The following is a 22493-nucleotide window of genomic DNA, read 5'->3' as shown; positions in this document are numbered from 1 at the left end:
GGTATTCTAGCAGAAGTCAATCAAATAACACCAATAATAATAAAAACACCAATATTAGTGATCATTTATTGAAACTTATAATGTGCTAACCACTTTGTGTGAATTATCTCATTTATTATTCCCATGTAACAGATAGGGAAGCTAAGCCTCAAAGAAGCTAAATAGCTCATATAAAAAGGTTATGCAGTGAATAGGTGTTGGAGTCAGGAGTCCAATTGACGTGATTGCTGCTGATGTTATAATATGATTCTCAGCACTGTGCTTTCAACAAGACTTCATATCCCTTGTCAAGCATTTTGTGACTCATTAGCAATCATCTGACTGCACTGTTTGGCACAGACGTATGGGTATGGGGGTCTATTAGGTTGCTTAAATAAAAGACAGAAACACCATGAAATATATAAAACTGAAAGCACAGTTGCTGTAAATAGAAAAGAGAAATAGGCAGAAAAGGTGTTATCTAGAGAACTCCAGTTATGGCCCAATTTGTCTCAAGGTCTAAAGCATTTCTACATGGAGAATTATCTACCTGTACATGTACTATGACAATCTTCATTGGCTTGGCCTCTAGTTGGAAGTCCCTAGGGTAGGAAAATGAACAAACCAAGCTATAAAGTCTTAGTGCTCAAGACTAAAGGTCCTTAGGGATAAACCTTTGGCTGAAACCCTTCACCTGCTAACTGGGGAAACCAAAGCCTAGGTAGTGGTCTGCTCACGAACATAAAGGAGTAGAGTCCAAGTCACCTGAGCCCCAAGTCTTTCTCCTGGCTGACTGTTTTTCATGGAAACCTCTGCATCTTGCAGGATGAATCATGCAACATCATATATGACAATAGTACCATGAGTAATTGCTGGAGGAACACAGGGTAGGAAGGTGATCACATCCAGAGCTATGGTTGACTAGGGAAGGCTTTAGCCAAGACCCACTTTCCACACTTCGTTGGCTTTTCCTTAAGGCTCTTGTATCTAGAGAGTTCTGGGTTTTCCAAACTCTAGCCTGCAACTCTGGAACTATAAACTGAGCTACTAGGTTCTTCTAAGAGAGCATTATCTTTGATGTGCTAAGATGTAGCATTCCTCTGCATAGTCTAACAGATCAAATGAGTCATCAGAATGACATAGACAACGATGTATCCTGGTCTCTGGGAAATGAGCCCCCCTCCAGAGACAGTTTAGCTGCTCTCATCAAGTTCCTACGGTGGGTGAAGGTCAGAGATACTAGGGAGGGTGACGGAATCTAAATTGGACTTCATGGGTGGTCGGCAGGCTAGAAATAAGGCATAAACCTTCAGTTCACAAATGAGGGAGAATCTTTGTAGGTACTAGGGAAGAAGGATGCTCCATTGGTCCAGGCGTTGCCTTCACACTGACATGTAGACAAATATGCCCCAAGTCAAAGGTGGGCTTCCCTGGTGGCTCAGCTGGTAAAGAATCCATCTGCAATGCGGGAGACTGGGTTCAATCCCTGGGTTGGGAAGATCCCCTGGAGAATGGAATGGCTACCCACTCCAGTATTCTGGCCTGGAGAAATCCATGGACTGTATCTATGGAGTCACAAAGAGTCAGACACGACCGAACGACTTTGATTTCACTTCAAGTCAAAGGCTCTGCAATGACAGTCTGGCTACTTGCAATTTCCCCTATTGACACACTGGATTTATTTCTCATTCTTCTAAGTAAACAATTAAACCAGCTGTGGATTCCGGTGAGTCACACACCATCTTCTATGCCACCTCCGTCCAGGATTCAGAATTAGCCATTGCTAGGAAACCGCAAATCCCAACTCAAACCTTTTACCCTGCCTTGACGCCTTTCACTGGCTGGATGTCATTAATTTGAGAGCAAATTATTAGAAACCTGGAAAACAGTTCTGAAATACCTGTAGATTTATGATGAAGTCATTTCACAAAAGGTCACAGGCAACCCTGCTATAATTAAATCTTTCATTAATTTTTAAAATACACAATAACTTACAAATGAAGCATAAATTAACCAGATGACCTTGAAAAAATTATTTAGAGCACTGTTTCATCCAAAGCCACTATCAAGTAATTTCCTGAATTTTTATTTTACAAATAGGATTTAAGTTTTTTCCTTCTTGTCTTTGATTAGGTTCTAGTAGCTTTCTTATTATTGGAGAAGGAAATGGCAACCCACTCCAGTGTTCTTGCCTGGAGAATCCCAGGGACTGGGGAGCCTGGTGGGCTGCCGTCTATGGGGTCACACAGAGTCGGACACGACTGAAGTGACTTAGCAGCAGCAGCAGCAGCTTTCTTATTTGAAATGACTTAGTATTAGTTTACTCAGAGCATTAGTTAGCACTGAGGAGTGATGGTGGGTAGTTAAGACTCTTCCTTTCTGTAGGTCATGACCTCAAAGGCAGAGTAAGTGTGACACAAACAATCACCTACACATGCCTAAATGCAGCCTCTATTCTTTCATTATCTGGAAGCTACTTTTTATTTCATGAGTACATTTTGATAAATGATTTCCATTTTCTCATTATAAAAAGAATGCATTCTCATTATAAAAATTGAAAACTATAACAATCTATAGATGGGAACATAAAAACCTCACTAGACGTAACCACTTTTAATATTCTGTGATATTCCCTTCCATTCACTGACAGTGTTCTTCTTTCTCAGACTAAGAGATAAGCAATAATCACAGTTCTCATCTAGAGTTAAAGACTTTGGAAATTAGAAGTAATCCTGCAATCTCTCTCTCCCTACCTGCCTCTCTCTCTTTCTGTAACACACAGACACATACGTACCACCACCACCGCTACCACCACTATCATCACCACCACCATTAAAAATTTGATTATGGAGAATATTCCGTAAATACTAGTGCCGAAATAAGCCTCATACAAATTTGCTTTCTTTTATAGGGTGTAGAAGAGCCTATAGAACATAGCACCTTTCCATCAGCAGAGACCCTGACTGTACTGTTTATGCCTTAGCTCAGCTCCTAGAGCAGTGTCTACCTTGTAGTGGGTACTCAGTACATACCACTGAATAAAGAAATAATCAATGTTCTTGTATAGCAACTTGATACAGGTGGATTCCTGTGCCCTTCTTCAGGGGTTCCTACAGAGCTCAGTTCTCTGTGAAAGACCTAAGCTCCCTCACCTCCTTTGCCTCCTGCCTACATAAGCCCTCTTCTCTGCATCCATGGAGGAAGCTGCCAAGGACCAATTTCAAATCAAAGCAGAAAGAGCAGTGCCCTAGAAAGGTGAGGCTTGGAGGCCAGCAGTTGTTGGTCTCCAGAAATTCAGGCCACATCCTTGACTTTCTGAGTGCTTCCATGCCACCTGATACTCTTCCCATTAGGGAGCAGAGGGATTAGTGGTAAAGGAGGTCAGCAGCTACAGAGGAACTGCACTGAGTAAAAGTGAGACACAAACTAGACCTTAACAGAAATAGACAGAAGATCAGCAGCAAGGACGGAGAAGGCAAAGGCACCCACTCCAGTACTCTTGCCTGGAAAATCCCATGGACAGAGGAGCCTGGTGGGCTGCCATCTATGGGGTCGCACAGAGTCGGACATGACTGAGCGACTTCACTTTCACTTTTCACTTTCATGCATTGGAGAAGGAAATGGCAACCCACTCCAGTGTTCTTGCCTGGAGAATCCCAGGGACGGGGGAGCCTGGTGGGCTGCTGTCTGTGGGGTTGCACAGAGTTGGACACGACTGAAGCGACTTAGCAGCAGTAGCAGCAGCAAGGAATCCTGCATGCAAAGCCTGTGTTAGTTACACAATATGATGATGAGTGAGATGGTGAAAACAGGCAGGGATTAAAAGGTTTGAAAATAAGTACCGGGAGTGAAGAAGGGAAGATTGAGAAAGAGACTAAAAGGCTTTGGATTTGAAGAGGCAAAGGAAAGAAAGTTGATTTTTAAATGCATTGAAAGAAATCATTCAATGTCCAAACAACTTTGACTCTTTCTCAAAATTTAATAAGCTCCTTCAATGGGCTTGAATGTTTAAAGTCCACAATGTTGGAAGTGTGTTCCATGAACCTGTGAAAGGTAAGTCAGGAGTTGGTGACGAAGGAGAACCTAAGAGATGGAACCAAAAGGGAGAAGATGGATGTTCGAGATGAAATTTGAGAGACGAGGAAATATCTGGGAATCAAATAAGCCATAGAGAACACGGTAAAGAGGGACTGGTTTTCCTTCGTCATTTCTCAGTCTCCTACTTTGTGTCAAATCCTGAACCAAGAAGTAAAAAGAATCAGAAAAAAATTCAGCTCCTATCCTTAAATAGTGTGCAGTTCAGTTCAATAAGAGTATTACTCACTCTTTACATATCTGCTGAGCCCAATTATGGACAGGCATCCACATTCAGGGCTGTGGAGGATGACAAATAAGACAGCTGCCAACCTCATGAATCTTTCAGACTAAAAAAGACCTCAGACTATAACTGCAGAGATGACCAATATGTAAAACAGTTAGAACACGGTGAAAAATAAAAGTGACAACACCAATTCAGCATGAGCCAGCAATTCCATTTTTAGGTATGCAGCTCAGAGAACTTCTGTGTGTGCATTTGGAGACACATATAAAGGCAGGACAATATTGTCTGCAATAGTGCAAACCAGGAAAAAAACGAAATGTCCATCAGTAGGAGAATGGAGAAATAAACTATGTATATTCATATCACAATAGAAGGCCACAGCATTTATGTGTCTGTATCAGACGGATTTGTCCCAAGACAGATAATACTCAGTGATAGACACATAGAGGAATAATAGCATTTAGATAATTAGACATTTTTAAAAACAAAAGAATACTACATATATTTCTATGGATAATTAAATATGTACTAAAAGTATCAATACCCTTACTAGAAGGATATACACCAAATTCACAGCAGTGGTTGATTAGTGTAGGAAGCAATGGGAAGGGGTTTGGAAATGGGCAACTCCAAGGAGACCAACTCTACCTAAGATCAGTTCGGTTCAGTCGCTCAGCCATGTCCAACTCTTTGCGACCCCATGGACTGCAGCACGCCCGGCTTCCCTGTCCATCACCAACTCCCGGAGTTTACCCAAACTCATGTCCATCATGTCAGTGATGCCATTCAACCATCTCATCCTCTGTCGTCCCCTTCTCCTCACACCTTCAAACTTTCCCAGCATCAGTGTCTTTTCCAATGAGTAGGTTCTTCACATTAGGTGACCAAAGTATTGGTTTCAGCTTCAGCATCAGTCCTTCCAATGAATATTAAGGACTAATTTCCTTTAGGATGGACTGTTGGATCTCCTTGCAGTCCAAGGGACTCTCAAGAGTCTTCTCCAATACCACAGTTCAAAAGCATCAATTCTTTGGCACTCAGCTTTCTTTATAGTCCAACTCTCACATCCATACATGACCATAGGAAAAACCATAGCTTTGACTAGATGGACCTTTGTTGTTAAAGTAATGTCTCTGCTTTGAAATATGCTATCTAGGTTGGTCATAGCTTTTCTTCCAAGGAGCAAGTGTCTATTAATTTCATGGCTGCAGTTACCATCTGCAGTGATTTTGAAGCCCCCCAAAATAAAATCTCTCACTGTTTCCACTGTTTCCCCAGCTATTTGCCCTAAGTGATGGGACCAGATGCCATGATCTTAGTTTTCTGGATGTTGAGTTTTAAGCCAACTTTTTCACTCTCTTCTTTCACTTTCATCAAGAAGCATTTTAGTTCTTCTTCACTTTTTGCCATAAGGATGGTGTCATCTGCTCATCTGAGGTCATTGATATTTCTCCCAGCAATCTTGATTCCAGCTTGTGCTTCATTCAGCCCAGCATTTTGCATGATACACTCTGCATATAGGTTAAATAAGCAGGGTGACAATATACAGCCTTGATGTACTCCTTTCCCAGTTTGGAACCAGCCTTATGTTCCACGTCCAATTCTAACTGTTGCTTTTCGACCTGCATACAGATTTCTCAGGAGGCAGGTCAGGTGGTCTGGTATTCCCATCTCTAAGAATTTTCCATAGTTTGTTGTGATCTACAGTCAAAGACTTTGATGTAGTCAATAAGGCAAAAGTAGATGTTTTTCTGGAACTCTCTTGATTTTTGATGATCCAGCAGATGTTGGTAGTTTGATCTCTTGTTCCTCTGCCTTTTCTAAATCCAGCTTGAATATATGGAATTTCACAGTTCACATACTGTTGAAGCCTGGCTTGGAGAATTTTGAGCATTACTTGGCTAGTGTACCTAGAATACCCTGCATATTTATTTTAGAAATATAAAGCTAAAATGGTAACATGTTAGTATTTATTAAATTCCAAGGGGTTGGCACACAAGTGTTCGTAATACTATTCTTTGTGCTTTACTATATTTTAAAAACTTTCTAAAAAGAACTATTAGGAAAAAAATAAAGGTATAAAATTAAGCATGTGGGGTCGATATTGGGAATCACAAACCCAAAATCATACAGGAGCCAGGGGGTCAACTTAAATGAACAATGAGTAAGCTGATACAGCTGGAGAAGATGTACACATCAGATGAGAGGCGGGCAAGAATCAGCTCAACCAGTGGAAAGTAGGCAGCTTCCACATAGCTCCAGCAGCCTGTAGGATGATGGGCATTTGGGCTCAATGCCACAAGATGCTTCTGATTGAAAATTTTAGTTCCATTAAGAAAAATGTAGACCAAACAATTTATCTGTGGTCCAAATGCAGAAGCTTAACATAGGAATTTAATGAAAGAAAATAAGAGCTGGAAGAACTGTGGAGGGCTTCCTGAAAGAGGTGAGATTTGTCTGTATGGCTAACATAAGAAATGAAGAAACTTCCTCAATAAGGAAATGAGGAAATCATTTCCAATGATTTGTCAATTCAATATAGTTAGCCCAACATATCTGCCGGTTCCACATCCACGATTTCAACCAACCATAGAACATTAAAAAAAAAAAATCCCAGAAAGTTCCAAAAAGCAAAACCTGACTTTGCCATACGCTGGGAACTATTTATATATATTTTATATTGAATTAAATATTATATAAGTAATCCAGAGATGATTTAAAGTATGTAGAAAGATATTATACAAATACTATGTCATTATATATAAGGGATTTGAGCATCTGTGAATTTTTGGTACCCACTATGGTAAGCAGTGTCCTGGAACCAATCACAGTGGATACCAAGAGATCACTTCCTTCATAAGCAACTAAAATAGTTTATGGATAGGGGAAGCTTGTGTAAATCATTTCAAAAATTCAATATTTGTAATAATAGCCACAAAAGATTAAACTGCATGTACCCTCTTGTTCAGAGTCAACAAACTATAGCCAATGGGACAAATCTGGCCCAATGCCTCTTCTGGATGGCCTATAAGCAAACAACAATTTTTTATTTTAAATGGTTGGAAGGGAAGGCAAATGAAGAATCACATTTTATACCACGTGAAAATTGTATGAAATTCAAAGTTGAGCATCTATAATTGAATTTTCATTGGAAGACACTGCATGCTGTCTTCCATATCGCATATCCATTCACTGCATATTGTCTGTGGTGGCTTTCACACTGGACCAGGAGAACCAAGCAGATGCAGGAAAGTCCCTGCAAACTCTAAAATCTTTACACGGAGAGTCTGCCCACCTCTCTCCTAGTTGGCTAAAGTTCTTCCTGCAGGTGGCCCATATCTTGATCATTAGACTATGGAGACTGAAAGCATCTCAAATGTCACTCAATGTTAGTTATTTCACTTAATTCTCACATTCACACATGGAACCCAAAGCTAAGAAAGGTAAGTAAGACATTTAAGATCAGAGGGATGGTAAGTGGCGGTCTGAGACCTGTCCCTGGAGTATGACTCTACAAAATCTACGCTCTCAGTCACCACTCATCCCACGCAGCAATCTACTGGTCCACATAAGCCTTTTCTTTCCAGACTACTGCCAGCTTCCAGTATCTCCCAAAGGGCTTTGGAATCATCCAAAGCCCTTTGGAGTATCATCCAAAGCCCCTATGTCGGCGTGAATTCTGCTTTTGTACTCCTTGGCTCTTACTCAGCAGGCCTCTGAATGGATGGCAAGTCTGGTGACAACCTGAAGGATCTGAATCCAGCAACCAGCCTGAGAGGCGATGATTTAAGAGTTCCACTGGATTTGCTGATTACTCGAATGACTTACTTCAGGCAAAGTAAAATCAGATTCTTCCAGCAAACAACAGAGAATTGAAAAACAGATCAATGGAAGCAGTGCTGGTTAATTTCCAATGACTTTATCGGATGCAGTCACTAGAGGCTAAACAATACATTTAAGCTCAGGGCTGGGTCTCTGTGTTCACCAGGGCTGTATTTGAGAACATGTTTCTTGCTAAGCATGCAGTCACAGTTTCTTAAGTAGAAAGAAGGTCTTTGCTTTTTTTTTTTTTCTTTAAAACCTCTGCAGCTTTGGGGTTTGCATAATTTTCTACAAAAATGTTTTCTCTTCCCCTTCACTTCAGCTATTAGTTCTGCTGGTGGAACAATGGATCAGAGATTTATGCCAATTAGAAATGGATTTATACAGGGACTCAGCGAGACAATTGGCCCTAGACAATTTGCTGAGAGCATCTCTGGCCCTTCCCATTTCTTGCTTTCCCCTCTTCAGGCCAAACAAGTTCCTATTGCTCCGTGTTTGCTCATACTCTCCCCGCACCTGGATATCTTTGCTCCTCCCTCTCCGCAGAGATACAAAGCCGTATCTATTCTATTTTAATCACTTCTTTGATATTTAATGGCAACTGCAAGTTGTCCCAACCCTTTACCATTTACTTGTTTTCTAGTTTTCATGTGTTTGTCATATTTTTTCAGATAGGTTGTGTTTGAATAGGTCTGTTGTGACTTCGTATCTGGCAGCACAGTGGCTAAAATTCTTGGTGAATAACATCCCTGCCCTTCTTGTCCCAAACACCGTGATCCTTTAGTGAACAATCCTTGGAGAACTCTAGTACCTTTCTTCAAATTTCAGTTCTGAGCCTAAAGTTTGAAACTCACCTTCCTTGCTCTGCTTTCCTCTTACTGAATGTATGAGCTGAGCACTTAATTTCTCTGAGCTTCAGTGTTTTCCCTTGCCCAAGGACAATAATCCAATCTACCTGGTGGGATTACTGTGAGACGTCAGTGAAATCAAGTTTGAGGGAGAGTTCAGCATGACAACTAACACAAAAGGAAGGAGCAGAGCAGATGCCAGCTGGCTGACACTTGCTCCTCCAAGGGAGTATCTGCTTTCTTCCAAGGAAGCTGAACCCCTCCCTTTGGGGATTTCTTTTCCTGTGACAGGCTACCAGGTTCTCCTTGGCCCCTGTAAAGGATCAACTAAATCACAGCCAATTGGTTAAAATATTTCATATCAAGAAAGAATTTCAAATGTTGCTTTGAGACTGCAGAATCTGATGCCACATCTGAGCCAAGCAAAAAAGAGCTCTCCTTAAAGCACTAATTTTGGGGCCAATAGGAGAAGGCAATGGCAACCCACTCCGGTACTCTTGCCTGGAAACTCCCATGGACAGAGGAGCCTAGGCTGCAGTCTGTGGGGTCTCGAAGAGTCAGACACGACTGAGTGACTTCACTTTCACTTTTCACTTTCATGCATTGGAGAAGGAAATGGCAACCCACTCCAGTGTTCTTGCCTGGAGAATCCCAGGGATCGGGGAGCCTGGTGGGCTGCCGTCTATGGGGTCGCACAGAGTCGGACATGACTGAAGTGACTTAGCAGCAGCAGCAGCAGCAGGGAACCAAAGAAACGCAAGTGCTCTAACAGCCAGGGCCATCTCTTTGACTGGAAAGCCTCTGCCTGAGATGGCAATAGGCCCTCTGGCTTGTCAATCACCCAGCGCTGTTCTCAGCCTTAACTAATAGGAATGGTCACATTTCACTGTGAATTAGACTAGACTAGATGGTTCCTGTCAAGGTTACCTGGGGAATGTTGAAATAATAACCTTTGAAGAGACAGTGGGAAAAAGAGCAATAAAAGCAAGCAAATCCCATGCCTGCAAGCTGGGGACTGTCTCCTCCACACAAATTCCTCTATAAAACCACGGTGTTAGAGGGTTGCCTGTTCCTTAGCTTTGGCTTCTGGTAGAAGTGGAAGCTGAAAAGAGTCTGTGGATGGCGGAGGAAATAAGAAATTCCTGGGATGTTCCTTATTTGCTAACTGCCCTTCTGTGCCCACTGCCATTCTACCCCCTGCTTCATCATCACACATTTGCACAGAGACATGCACCGCTCAGATTCCTCCCCAACTCCAGGCTCCCATAATTTGCAACTCCTGGATTCTGATCACATAGAGCACTTCAGAATATCTGGGGTCTATAAAATTCATTTCTGCATTCAGTCAGTACATATATATGGTTAAATTCTCAGTGCTAGTACAAAACTGATGCAAATGGTAGTCAAAGAATAAGGTACACAGAGATCTTCCCTCATGGGAACTTAAAGTCTGTGTGTGTGTGTGCACTTGTGTGCATGTTTGCCTGTGTGTGTGTTTACATGTATACACATATCTCTGTATCTTAAGGGTAGATGAAGAGGGAGGGGAAGCTACTAAACAAACTGCCACTTTTGTTAATATGTATTGCCTAAAGTGTTGTGAAGCAAAAAATATATGAGGTAGGACTACATATAACATGGAGCCCCAACCTTTTCTGGTGGGCTAAAGGAAGATGTGCCAGAAAAGCTAATACATAAGCTGAGACCTGAAAGATACTTAATTAGAAGTTTGGTTATTCAAGTGGGGAAGACAGGCATATTCCAGATGGATACACAGATAAAGACCCCGGGGCAGGAAGGTACCAGTGAATCAGAGAAGGGAGTTTAGAGCATGGGGGCCAGAAATGAGTTCTAGATATGGACTCAGTGTAGGTATTTGTAGACCATTCGATGCGTTTAGACTTTATCTGAAAGGCAATGGAAAGCCTTCCACTTCGGAGAAGAGTTTTGAAGAAGGGTTTTGAGAAGAGGAGTGGTGTTTCCATGTTTTCAATTTCAAGAACACTCTGAATATAAGTCAAATTCCTAAATATAACCTAAGACCCTTCATTGGTTCTACTGCTTAATATCATGTAACCTCAGGCATATGCTCTCATCGTTCTTTCCTTTGTTTTGAAGTCACTCATTCTTTCAACCAATAATTACTGATTTCTACTATGCATCTACTCCCATTTTAGGTGCTGCAGTTACAGTACTCAGCAAAACTATTAAAAATGTGTGCTTTCTTTGAACTTACATTCTATTACCTATAAATTAGTTTTCTACTGGTGAACTGCTATTGAAAATTCCAGACTGACTCAGTTGTCACCTTTCATATATGTGAAGTTTTTACTTTCTTCTACTTATATCCTGGCTTTCTAACTAGGATTTCCTAAAGATTGTGTATCTCATTTCCCCCCACACCAATACATGGACTGAGAGCTCCTCAAAGGTAGAAAGAGTTATATTTACCTCTTTAATACCCCTTGCTGCTGCTGCTGCTAAGTCGCTTCAGTCGTGTCCAACTCTGTGCGACCCCATAGATGGCAGCCCACCAGGCTCCCCCATCCCTGGGATTCTCCAGGCAAGAATACTGGAGTGGGTTGCCATTTCCTTCTCCAATGCATGAAAGTGAAAAGTGAAAGTGAAGTCGCTCAGTTGTGTCCGACCCGTTAAAAGAGTCTAAAATATATTAGAATCTCATTAAATGTTTTTGAATTAATTAACTATGTAGTAGTCAGGGCTCTCTAGAGAAACAGAGGGAATAGGCAATAGCAATAGAAAATGACACAGAGGTAGGGATGGGAAAGAGAGAGAGAGACTTACTATATGGAACTGGCTCATACAGTTATGGAGGCTGACATGTCCCAAGACCTGCAGAGTGGTTTAGCAAGCTGGAGAGACAGGAGGGCCAGTGGTGGAATTCCAAGCTTGAATCTCAGGAAAAGTGGAAGTTTCAGTTGTAATCAAAGGCAAGAAAAAGCCATGTCCCATTTCAAATGCAGCCAGGCAAGAAGTCTTCATTCTCTCTTGCCCAGGGAAGAGTTAGCCTTTTAGTTCCTTTTAGTTCTATCTAGATTTTCAACTGATTGGATAAGTTCCACCACATTAGGGAGAATGATCTGTTTTACTGGGTCTACTGATTTACATGCTAATCTTACCCAAAAACACCTTCACAGAAGCATCCAAAATAATGTCTGACCAAGTATCTAGGTACCTCATGACCTAGTCAAGTTGACACATAACATTAACCATCACAAACTTATAAATATTTAAATGAATGTAACAGGATAAAGCAATAAAACCTCAGTGTGAATGAGTATGCTTTTACTTCTGCCTGACTCTAGTTGAGTATCAGAGTCAGGGTTAAACAGAAAGAGGAAAGATACAGAATTCAAATAACCAACATCATTATTTGAATTACATCATTAATAAGCTTCTGTTTAAATGGCAAGGTTAAGTAATCTTATCCCCAAATGAATTTCCTGTCCTTGAAATTCATAAGGGATATATAAAATTTTTTGAACTCCTGCTTCAGTCTCTGCATGGCCATTTCTTGAAGAAAAGCAGTGGTCATCCTAGTGGGTCACTTGGTTTTAAAGTCCTTTTTAAACCTAAAATCGAGACAGAAATTGCCTCTTGGCAATCATTCCAGAGACTACCCTTCTGCTATCTAAAGGGCCCTGGGTCATTTTCATACTACAGAAACTTTGATTTAATGAAAACTTAAAAATAGGAAGCTTGAATTGTTTATAGTCAGTTGGGTGTTTGCTTCCAAAACTCATCTTTATTCCATTAAAGACAAACACCTGCCTGTCTCAAATCCCATATAAGAAACTTATGCACTATTCTAGTTCCTTTTCTGCTTACTAACCATTTAAAAGATCTTGATAAACAAGGTAGAAGGGGGACAAACTCTACCACACTCCTTGGAGTCTTATTGGGGAGGAAAGGAAAACAGAAGGGCTATATTGTCTTTTCAGTAAATGGTTTAGCCCTGAGATCAACCTCCTTCACATCCATGTGACCAACTAAACCCCATCTGAAGTTAAGAAAAAAAAAAGTATTACCGTTTACGATTAGATAAATACAGAATTTAACTATGGCCTTAAACTTGCTGGGAAGTGCCAGGTCATGTACAGATTGGTGTATAAGCACTATTATTCAAAGTAACACCCAAGAGAAGCATGAGATGAGTTCAGAGTGGCCACATAGGGGAGCATGCAGGATATATCACATAAAGAGATGAGAACACAGAATAAAAGGAGGACTGGTGTACCTCTTTGCTACATAAACAGGGAAAAGCTAACCTTAGGACCACTTGTATTGTCACTGCCCGATCTTCTAGAGCTGTTATCAATTTTCTAGGGCTTGTCATCAGATCTGAAAAGCCACATCTGGCTTGATAAATTCAAAGCAGATTGCACAATCTTCTGGAGTGTAAGTACCGTTGCCTTAGAGAACTTGGAACTCATAACTTAAAACTCTTTAGTGGTTGTATTACAGGAGGTTCTAGAAAGGAAGGCATTCTTTTCATAGCTAGTGACAAAGTATGGGAAATAATTTGCAAAAGTCAGCTTACAAAAAAAAAGAAGGTGGTATTCCTAGTATTCTGTGATATGCTTCCTGGAGTGCCTACAAAAATATTTTAATCTCTCGGCAGAGTATTCTGCATAACATGACAGAGTCATTTGCGCCATGTTTATTTAATGCACAAGTATGCGAAGTCCACAAGGACAGGGGTTTCTTCTTGATTTGCTCATCAATAAGAGTATCTGGCAAAAAGGTACCACTCGTTTTTTAGTAGTATAACCTTATAAAAGTTTTGCCACAATCCTAGATCCTTGGAATTTCTCTCTCATTTGCGTGTCTCTGTTGTCTAAATCTCTCCATATATACATGTGTATCTATGTGTACCTGTATATGTCTGCATGCCTATATACAAAAATACCTGCACATACATATTCACTATACAAATATATCTACATATTTCTCAAATCATTTATATTTTAGACATAAAATTTGTATTATGATAGTGTCTTTGAATATTTAGTCCTTGTGTATTAACCAAATGATGAAGCTTTAGATGCTAAGCATTGCTGCTGCTGCTAAGTCGCTTCAGTCGTGTCTGACTCTGTGCGACCCCAGAGACGGCAGCCCACCAGGCTCCCCCATCCCTGGGATTCTCCAGGCAAGAACACTGGAGTGGGTTGCCATTTCCTTCTCCAATGCATGAAAGTGAAAAGTGAAAGGGAAGTCACTCAGTTGTGTCCGACTCCTAGCGACCCCATGGACTGCAGCCTACCAGGCTCCTCCATCCATGGGATTTTCCAGGCAGGAGTACTGGAGTGGGGTGCCATTGCCTCCTCCACAATGGCTAAGCATTAATAACATCTATATCTTAAATATTGTCTATGGCTTGAACAGCTAAACTTGCATACAATATTGTTAACTCTTAATTAATCAAGTGACTCACCAGCTTACCCACACAGTTCACTTGTTATCATAGAAACTTTAATCAGAAATTTAGATGGTAAGATATCTGTTTTAGAGGATATTTTAGGAGAATGAAAAGAAATTGCTGGAAAAACTCAAATTAAAGCTATACTTCCTGAGTAACAAATTCTACAGGAAATCCTCAAACTGTACAACAGAATTGTCTAGAGAAGTCCTGTCATGGCAAAGGTTTGCACCTAAGGACGCCAGTTACAAACGAAATCCACCCACTGGAAAGATTTATAGTAGTTCCTCATAGGGTTTGACATCATGTCTTTCACTTTCCAACCATAGAGTCTATGTGCCAAACACAAACAACATGCTCAAAAATGAGTGTTAAAAGGCTTTAAAAGGCACGTTGCACAAACCCTTGAAGTTTGAGAGAAGTCTGTACAGGCAATTTGGAAAATTCAGAGAAAGTTAATTTAAAATCGCTCTTTGCTGCATTTGTTCCAAATAATTTTAAAGACATACTGTGGAGCCAAATTTTCTGTTATAAACACTTTTTAAATAATGAGGACATTGAGAATCCTATAAGACTCTTGCTGTAGACAAGAAACCCCTTTGTAGTGTTTCTGCTGAATTTCTTAGGACTGGACTTTTGTCCATTTGTTTTGTTTGCTTGTTTTCCCCAATTTGTGCACCATTTTCCATCATGGCTGGGTTCTTTCTGTATTTCTGAAAGCTCAGAGAAGTGGCTGGACAACTCTCTGGATATGAGGATGGAAGTGGAGGTGAGGAACATGGTAAAAGTGGTCCAGTCTGGGGCTAGATTATAACATTTGATCAAAACTGCATATCCACAGTTATAAATAATTTTTTAACGTCACTCTGGGGGAAAAGTAAAGCATAGGAATTAGCCACTTGCCTCCTCCTCAAAGCTCATCGGTCTCTTTGGGAAGACTGATTCTAGCTTAAAGAAATTAATGAACACAAAGGTTCAAAGAACAGCAGTCTCTCTTACAGTAAAAAGACAACCTTCCCCCAAACCAGTCCAGCAGCATTCTGTAAGCCTTTCTGTGACAACTCCACAGTACAGCAAATTCCCCTTAATCTTGCTCAGAAGACTCCCTTCATTCTGTCCAGTGAATAATTAAAGTGTGAAGTATTCCAGTCTCGGGACCGGGGAAGATGAGGTGAGGTGTGGTTTGGTATTACTGGTGAAGTATTAACATAACTATTCCCCCACACTCCTCTATTTACACAAGTGCACACACACACACACACATGGGTCATCCATTTTTTGAGAATTAGATTTTGATATATTTTTAGAAAACATCAAGTTATCTTCTTTAATATTCAGAAAGTACTCAGGGGCTTTATCTAGCTTTCAGATATATATCCCCACCATCTATTCTCACTGTAAAGGACTACGGAAAACTTTTCACAGCAAATGAATCTGAAGTGGAACAACAGTAACTCTGTGTATGTGTCTCACAGACTCCAGGCGGTTCCCTTTAAACATCCCCTGTTTTCAGTAAGTTGGCTGTTTTATCCCCTGTCCCCATCCTTACTCCTTTACTGGGCTGTTTTGGAAAGAGAAAACACATCTGAAGCCTTAAGTTTTCTGTTTGCTTGGGTTTTGGATAAATTTGTTACAATACTGTAATTCTATGAGAAACCTTAACTTTTCTGTTAGAAGCCCAGCTTCTGTAATCCCATCAGTAGCCATTTGAATTGGTGGCTGTGAGCATCTTACAGATGAGGAAACTTTGGCCCAGACACTGAAATGCTTCAGTGTAAGCCTCCCTGGGGAAAACCCACGGCCTCCGTGGAAGCAGAAACCAAGCCCCTGGATTCCTCTCAGCCACAAAGAAGTACTCACGTCATAATCTGGGTCTCCACGCCTGCCTCCACCAGGGCCCCATCCACAAAGAGAGGAACCGAAGTGAAACCATACTTGTCCCAGGAGTGGCCCTCATCAAAACTCACCCTGGGTTGGAAACAAGAACATGGAAGAGACAGCTGAAGAGAAAACCACACTCTTTCACAACTGTTTTTCAGGTTATTAAATTCTCCTCTTATCTCATTTTATGGCAGTCTGGATTATCAATAGGCATTAATCTTCAACATCTCTCTATATTATTATGAGATTTGATAAAAACGGCATTTCCTGGCTCAAGCAGAGACGGCCCCAAGAAATGCAAAAAAAAAAAAAAATATTTCAACATCTTAGAACTGGGGAAGAAAAAAAAACAAGCCAGGCAGGAGGGCTTAGTGGATGAGGTGTCACATCTCAAGTACTCAGAATGAAACCTGAGGTTCAGTTACAGCACAATCAAATTCAGTCTCTGGACTTTTGGACACAGATAAATTGAGTAGTGTGGGGTGTACCCTATGGGAAGGGAGGTGTGTGTCTTTCAGATCAAAAATAGCAATTTCCTATTTGTTCAGAATGGATGAAGTATCATTTTCCCTCCCTGATGCCACTTTAAGGGGCTTTTAGGAACAAGTACTGAGTGCCTGAGACGTTCTGGGCAACACTGTTCCGTCTTTAGACCAGCGAGAAGAGGAAGGCCTGGCCCTTTGTGGACACAGCATCTGAAACTCTTTAAAAGGATGCTGCTTAGTGAACAAGAGTTGAGTAATCTTGAGCGGTCAATTCCTTAATAATATCCCTTTCTTGATATTATGGAGTTCCCAACTGTTGCTTGATTTAACCAGAGGACAGAGTTCAAAGACCATCTTCTCTGAGAAAATTTTCTCAACGCTCCTCCTTCCCAAAAGCAGCTTTACTTGCTTCATTTTCTGCGATCCTTTTTCCTGGTTAGTTCTTAATTCTTCTCTGACTCCACAACACACAGTTCTCCGAGTTCAAATGTAGAAACTCTATTTTCCTACAACATTTATGCCTTTCCCTATCATAGTGCTGAGTGATGAATTCTTAACTTACCTGAAATCCCTCTGTTCAACATTATAATCGTGTGAATTCAGGGGTCACATAGGTTATGTTCATTGTCTGACCACCCCCGCCCCGCCACCCACTTGATATCACACCTTTATTATAATGCTTCTTACCTGATATTACATACAGTTTTAAAACATATGTCTGACTCTCTCAATGAACTATAATCTTTTTGAGGTCAAAGACCATACTATTCATTTTTGCATTCCTAGCAATTAGCAGAAACATTGGCACATGGTACTATATAAATGTTAAATGAATATATAAATTTTTTAAAAAAGGAATGATTAAGAAAACTCTTCTAATCTATCCAGGCACTTTTCAAGCATGATTTATGCTAATATCCATGAACTAGATACAAATCTCTGTCCCCATTACTAGTCAACCTACTCAGTCCAGTCTCTGCAAATATGTCTCTATCTTATCCTCTCTCCCCAAATAAACTGATCTTAAAAATAAGAAAGTCAATCTCTTTACTCAGCTAGAAAAACTAGTCTGTCATGAAACAAGTTTTATATTTCTGGTATACCTAGACCTGCTTTTATAAACAAAATCAGACAGTGGACATAAAAATGTTTCAGTTCAGTTGCTCAGTTGTGTCCAACTATTTGCGGCCCCATAGACTGCAGCATGCCAGGCTTCCCTGTCTATCACCAATTCCTGCAGCTTGCGCAAACTCATGTCCATCGAATTGGTGATGTCATCCAGCCATGTCATCCTCTATCATTCCTAAATTATCAGCATCAGTCTTGACTTTTATTTTCTCTTAAACAACTTTACTGAGATATCTTTGACATTAAAAAAATTGTACATATTTAAAGTGTAAAATGATACTTTGATAGATAGAGATATAGTGAAAGGTTGGTCATAATGAAGCTGATCTCTCAGAGGGTGGGAGTGGAGAATGGGCGGAAGTGGAGAATGGGCAGGAGGGAGAAATGGTCAAAGGTACAAAGTTTCAGTTATGCAAGATGAATGAGTTCTTGGAGATCTAATGTACAGCATGATGATGACAGTTAATCTTATTTCGACTTTTACGGACTTGGCTTATTTTTTTAATAGGCTGAGGCTAAATAATCATTGATGTGGAACCAGAGGAAGTTGGGCAAATCTGAACTGCTTCTCATGGAAATGAGTTTCTCATTTTAAAAGTGAAAGTGAGAGTATAATTAGGAATGGGTTTACCTTTCCTGCCACCTATCCTCTTGGTTTGATTCCTAATGAATCACAGGTGCTTCAAAATATGTCATGGCCGCTAACGAGTTAACTCTGTCTGATAAGTACAGGAGGTTAAAAAAAAATGTATTTCTTTAGCTCCTGGTTTATTTTGACAACTTTGGATTGATTATTGTCTTGATAGGAAGAAGTCAAAGTGGTTATTAAAGGCCTCTGTCCTGGTCTCATTCTCAGTTTCCTTAATGGTGAAGGTCAGCAGAAAAAAACTGCAGTGAGTGCCACCAGCATCCCAGGGAAGGAGGAGCCTTCACATCACTGCCATTAATAGGGCAGAGGACAGCCGTCTTTACTTTATACATGAAGATAAGATACCACAAAGTAGAAACAGAGGGACCATTCACAGCCTTCTGAGCTCTGAGTTCTGAGATGGAAGTTCCAAAGAAAAACTGAGCCCAAGGTGGAGAAATTGGTTGCTGGAAAATAAAAGCATGCTGAATGAACTGAATCTACATGAAGGAGCAAAAGCATGGATTAAATGGAAGGATAGGATCAGCCAAAAAAACTAGGAAATGCCAACATCCAAGTGGGAAGACTAACACAGACAATAACCAAAGTCTACAGATGATATAAAATGAGCACAAACAAGGAGACAATCTCCAGAGCCAGGCTGAGGGATGAATGCTGGGACTATAATTTATGGTCTGCGTTATCACTAGGAAGCCCAAGTTTGTGCCATTCAAGTGACTTTCTGAGGTCAGTAATTTCCAGCACCCAAATTTCTCAAACTGAGATAATTATTAAAACCAAAACTCCTAAAGAAAATCCACAAAAAACAACATTATAAAAGTTAATCTCTTGAGTATCAGAAATTTGGGTCTGCCATTTGTGAGAGCTACTCTTTCAGATAACTAGGAGCTTTTAATGTTCTGAAGTAACAGTACTGAATGGTAACCCCACGGGACCCACCTTCTCCTTCCCAATTCATAGCTCATTAATGGGCAAGACAAAGGAACTGGGAATTCCTTTAGGCCTACAGGTGACGCAGAAATGATAAGATCACCAGTACCAGGGAGATAGGAGTAAAGTTAACCATTGACCTCTAAATAGTGACAAGGCAGGACCATAAAACATAGAATTCACCTATAAATATTTAATTATGTGCCTGGTCTGGCAGTAGCCTATGTGTAGGGATACAGCAGTGAACAAGAAACGCCCTAGTTTCACTGGGATCATATTCTAGTTTGAGGAGACAAACAACATGTAGATAAATGGGCTAAAAATATACGTTAAAAATAAGTGTCATGAAGGCAGTAAAAATAGAGTGATATGATAGAGAGTAAAGCTACTTTGCACTGAAAATTTAAGAAAGTCCTCTCTGAGGAGGTGACATTTAAACTGAGATCTGAATGATAATAAGGAATTTACTATGCAAAGATCAAGGTGAGAGCCATTCTGGAGGGCAGATCCGGTGTGAAATGAAGAATAGAAGGCCAGTAGGTGGCTGGGGATTAGTGGAAGAGGGCTTGACAGGAGGAAATGGAGTCAAGAAAATAAGGCTAGGGCAAATGACAAACGACCTTGCTGTCAAATTGAAACGAGAGAGAGCGGATCTGATTTAACCACTACAAGATAACTTTTATTTCTTTGTGGTGAGTGGACTGTCAGGGCCCAAACAAGATGTAGGGAAATGAATCAGCGTGTGTTGGTGGGGTGGGGGTGGCGGGGGAGGTGTTGGGGGTAAGGGGAGGTCGGGTAATTGTAAGAGACCAAGTAAGAGAAGGGGCTTGGACAGAGGTTATAATAGTGGATATAGAAAGAGATGGAGAGATTGAGGCTATTCTTACACGTAAAGTCAATAAGACTTTTAGGATATTTTTACAGATAAAATCAATAGGCTTTTACTTGAACAAAAAGAAATCACAGACAACATGAATTTGGGGAGTTAAGCAACTGAGGTAGGGAAATGGGAAGAATAGGAGAAGCAAAGCTTTCTGTTGTTTTGTTTGGAGCCTAGCTCAGTCCACCTAGGCTGAGATGTGCTTTGGATTTCCATGCTGTAACAGTGTCAAGAAGTCCTTTGGATGGATGCATCCAGATTTATGGAGAGAGATCAAAGCCAGGGATGTAGAATTGGCTGTCACTTATAAGATAGGACCAACTTAAAGCAGAATACTTTATTTAAAAAAAAAAAAGCAAAGATTGCCATAGCCAGAGAAAGGAAAAACAATAACTCTCAGGAGAAGCGCAAGCTGGAAAAAAAAAAAAAACTTAGGTGATTGTCAGTCACAAGATAAATATTTTCCAGCAAGGTCACTTTTGTGATAATCAAGTCATTGTGAGTCTAGGGTGTGTTCACAGACAGCTAGCATATGCAAGAGAAGAAATTATCCTTTTACCAGATCCTAAACACCATGTTCAGTTTCAATCATTGTAGAAAACTGACAATCAATGTGATTAAAATTAAGAAACAGTTGTTCTAGAAACAGGTTCTATGAATTGAATCAAGCTTAAGGGAAAGAAGAATAAGAGCTGAATAATTTACCATCGCCTTTTAACTTTCTAAGTAAGAAAGATCCAAATAGTTCAGCACACAAAAATAATTGTTGCCTACAGAAAAGGGGTAATGTCTGTGAATGAAATTAGAATGTGGATAGATGTGTGAAAATATCAGTTTAAAAACAGATAGAATAAGGTAGAAAAGATTTGTATTCTCATAATTGTTCTAAAAAAGAAAGTCAAATATTTGAACAACAAATGAGCATTCTGTCTTGTCCTTTGGCATATCCCAATCCCTACACTAATACTGGAGAAACAGTATAGGCTCAGTGAATATGTGAGAAATAAATGAACAAAGGCATGGAATCAGTCTTGAATTGCATATCTGATCACTTTCCACACCTTAGAAAGCCTAGACCGAGCCATCTCTTTAGGGCCTTTCCAAGTGTAGGACTCTAAAATTCACACCCATTTCTGGAACAGATTTACTCTGCATAGGTCTGGGCAGCAGAACAAGGACTGGCAGACAGAAATTGCAAGTAGATTCATTATTGTTCGCCACAAAGCTAACTTTCTAACAACTAAAGCTGATGTACAACGCGGGAATCCATCTGTAAATTGGTCAGCTCTGTGCTGTCCTGGTAAGGTGGGTGTCTCAAGAGTTGTCAGAGAGGTATCTGCTGTACTGTCTCCTCAAGACCCTTCCTAATTTCATGCATTGATGACTTTATCATACTGAGATGAGAGCCACTAAAAGAAATGAAATCTTTCAACAACAATCAGACTCCTCCCCTGAATACTCTAGCACAGGAATAGAGTTAAAATGGTCATCGAAGATCAATGTTCCTCCCTTCGGTTAGGTGTATTGCTCCATTTTACATTATCCCAAATGCACAAGGTGATGGCAATGAAGCTACATGGAAGTCCTTAAGAACAGCACATGCACTTTCACTTCTCAGAGGCACATACTGGTTGCAACTATTGTTTTCATGGGAATGTTTCTCTGAACAAAAACGCCAGTGCTCATAACCACTTACAGAAGAACAAAGGAACACAAATGGCCAGGTGATGTTTTGTTTTCAGTTTCCAAGAACATTCCATTGAAAGGAGACACTGACAGTTTGTCAGGGCTAAGCAAACAGTGGGATCCCTGTCTACTCGCTGATGAGTAACTCTATTATAAGTTTTCATTAGAGCATTGCATTCCACAGGGCTCCATTGTTCATTTCACTCTAATGCTTCTAAGGTACAAAGGTAATACTAATAATACTGGATGGAGGGCTTACCCGAAATAGCTCTTAAATTCTAATCTCAATGGATCTAAGTGTACACAGTCACAAATGGATGGGTTCATTTGTATGCTGTTTTGTCTCCATGCATATCTAGCTACCTATCATTTCAATTTATAGGAAACAGCATGCCTTGTTAGCTGAGCTAAAGTTTCCCCAGCTCTTCAATTATGGTTCCAATT

The 22493-nt window shown here is 40.4% G+C and overlaps 1 protein-coding gene across 10 annotated transcripts in view; it reads right to left on the bottom strand.

Annotated features, from left to right (window-relative positions):
• SORCS3 (sortilin related VPS10 domain containing receptor 3) overlaps positions 1-22493 on the bottom strand; it is a 633389-nt gene that overhangs the window by 68855 nt on the left and 542041 nt on the right. For all 10 annotated transcript variants that reach the window (XM_086377568.1, XM_086377569.1, XM_086377575.1 and 7 more), the window contains one exon: positions 16271-16378. In XM_086377568.1, coding sequence (XP_086233694.1) covers positions 16271-16378 — 108 coding nt within the window. The remainder of the gene's footprint in view (positions 1-16270; positions 16379-22493) is intronic.

The sequence above is a fragment of the Bos grunniens genome, chromosome 26 (genome assembly GCF_055505025.1).
Source record: "Bos grunniens cultivar Pamir isolate PY7600 chromosome 26, Bosgru_T2T1.0, whole genome shotgun sequence".
Lineage (NCBI taxonomy): Eukaryota > Metazoa > Chordata > Mammalia > Artiodactyla > Bovidae > Bos > Bos grunniens.
Note: the sequence above shows the minus strand (reverse complement) of the source record. Positions and strands in the feature narration are given on the sequence as shown.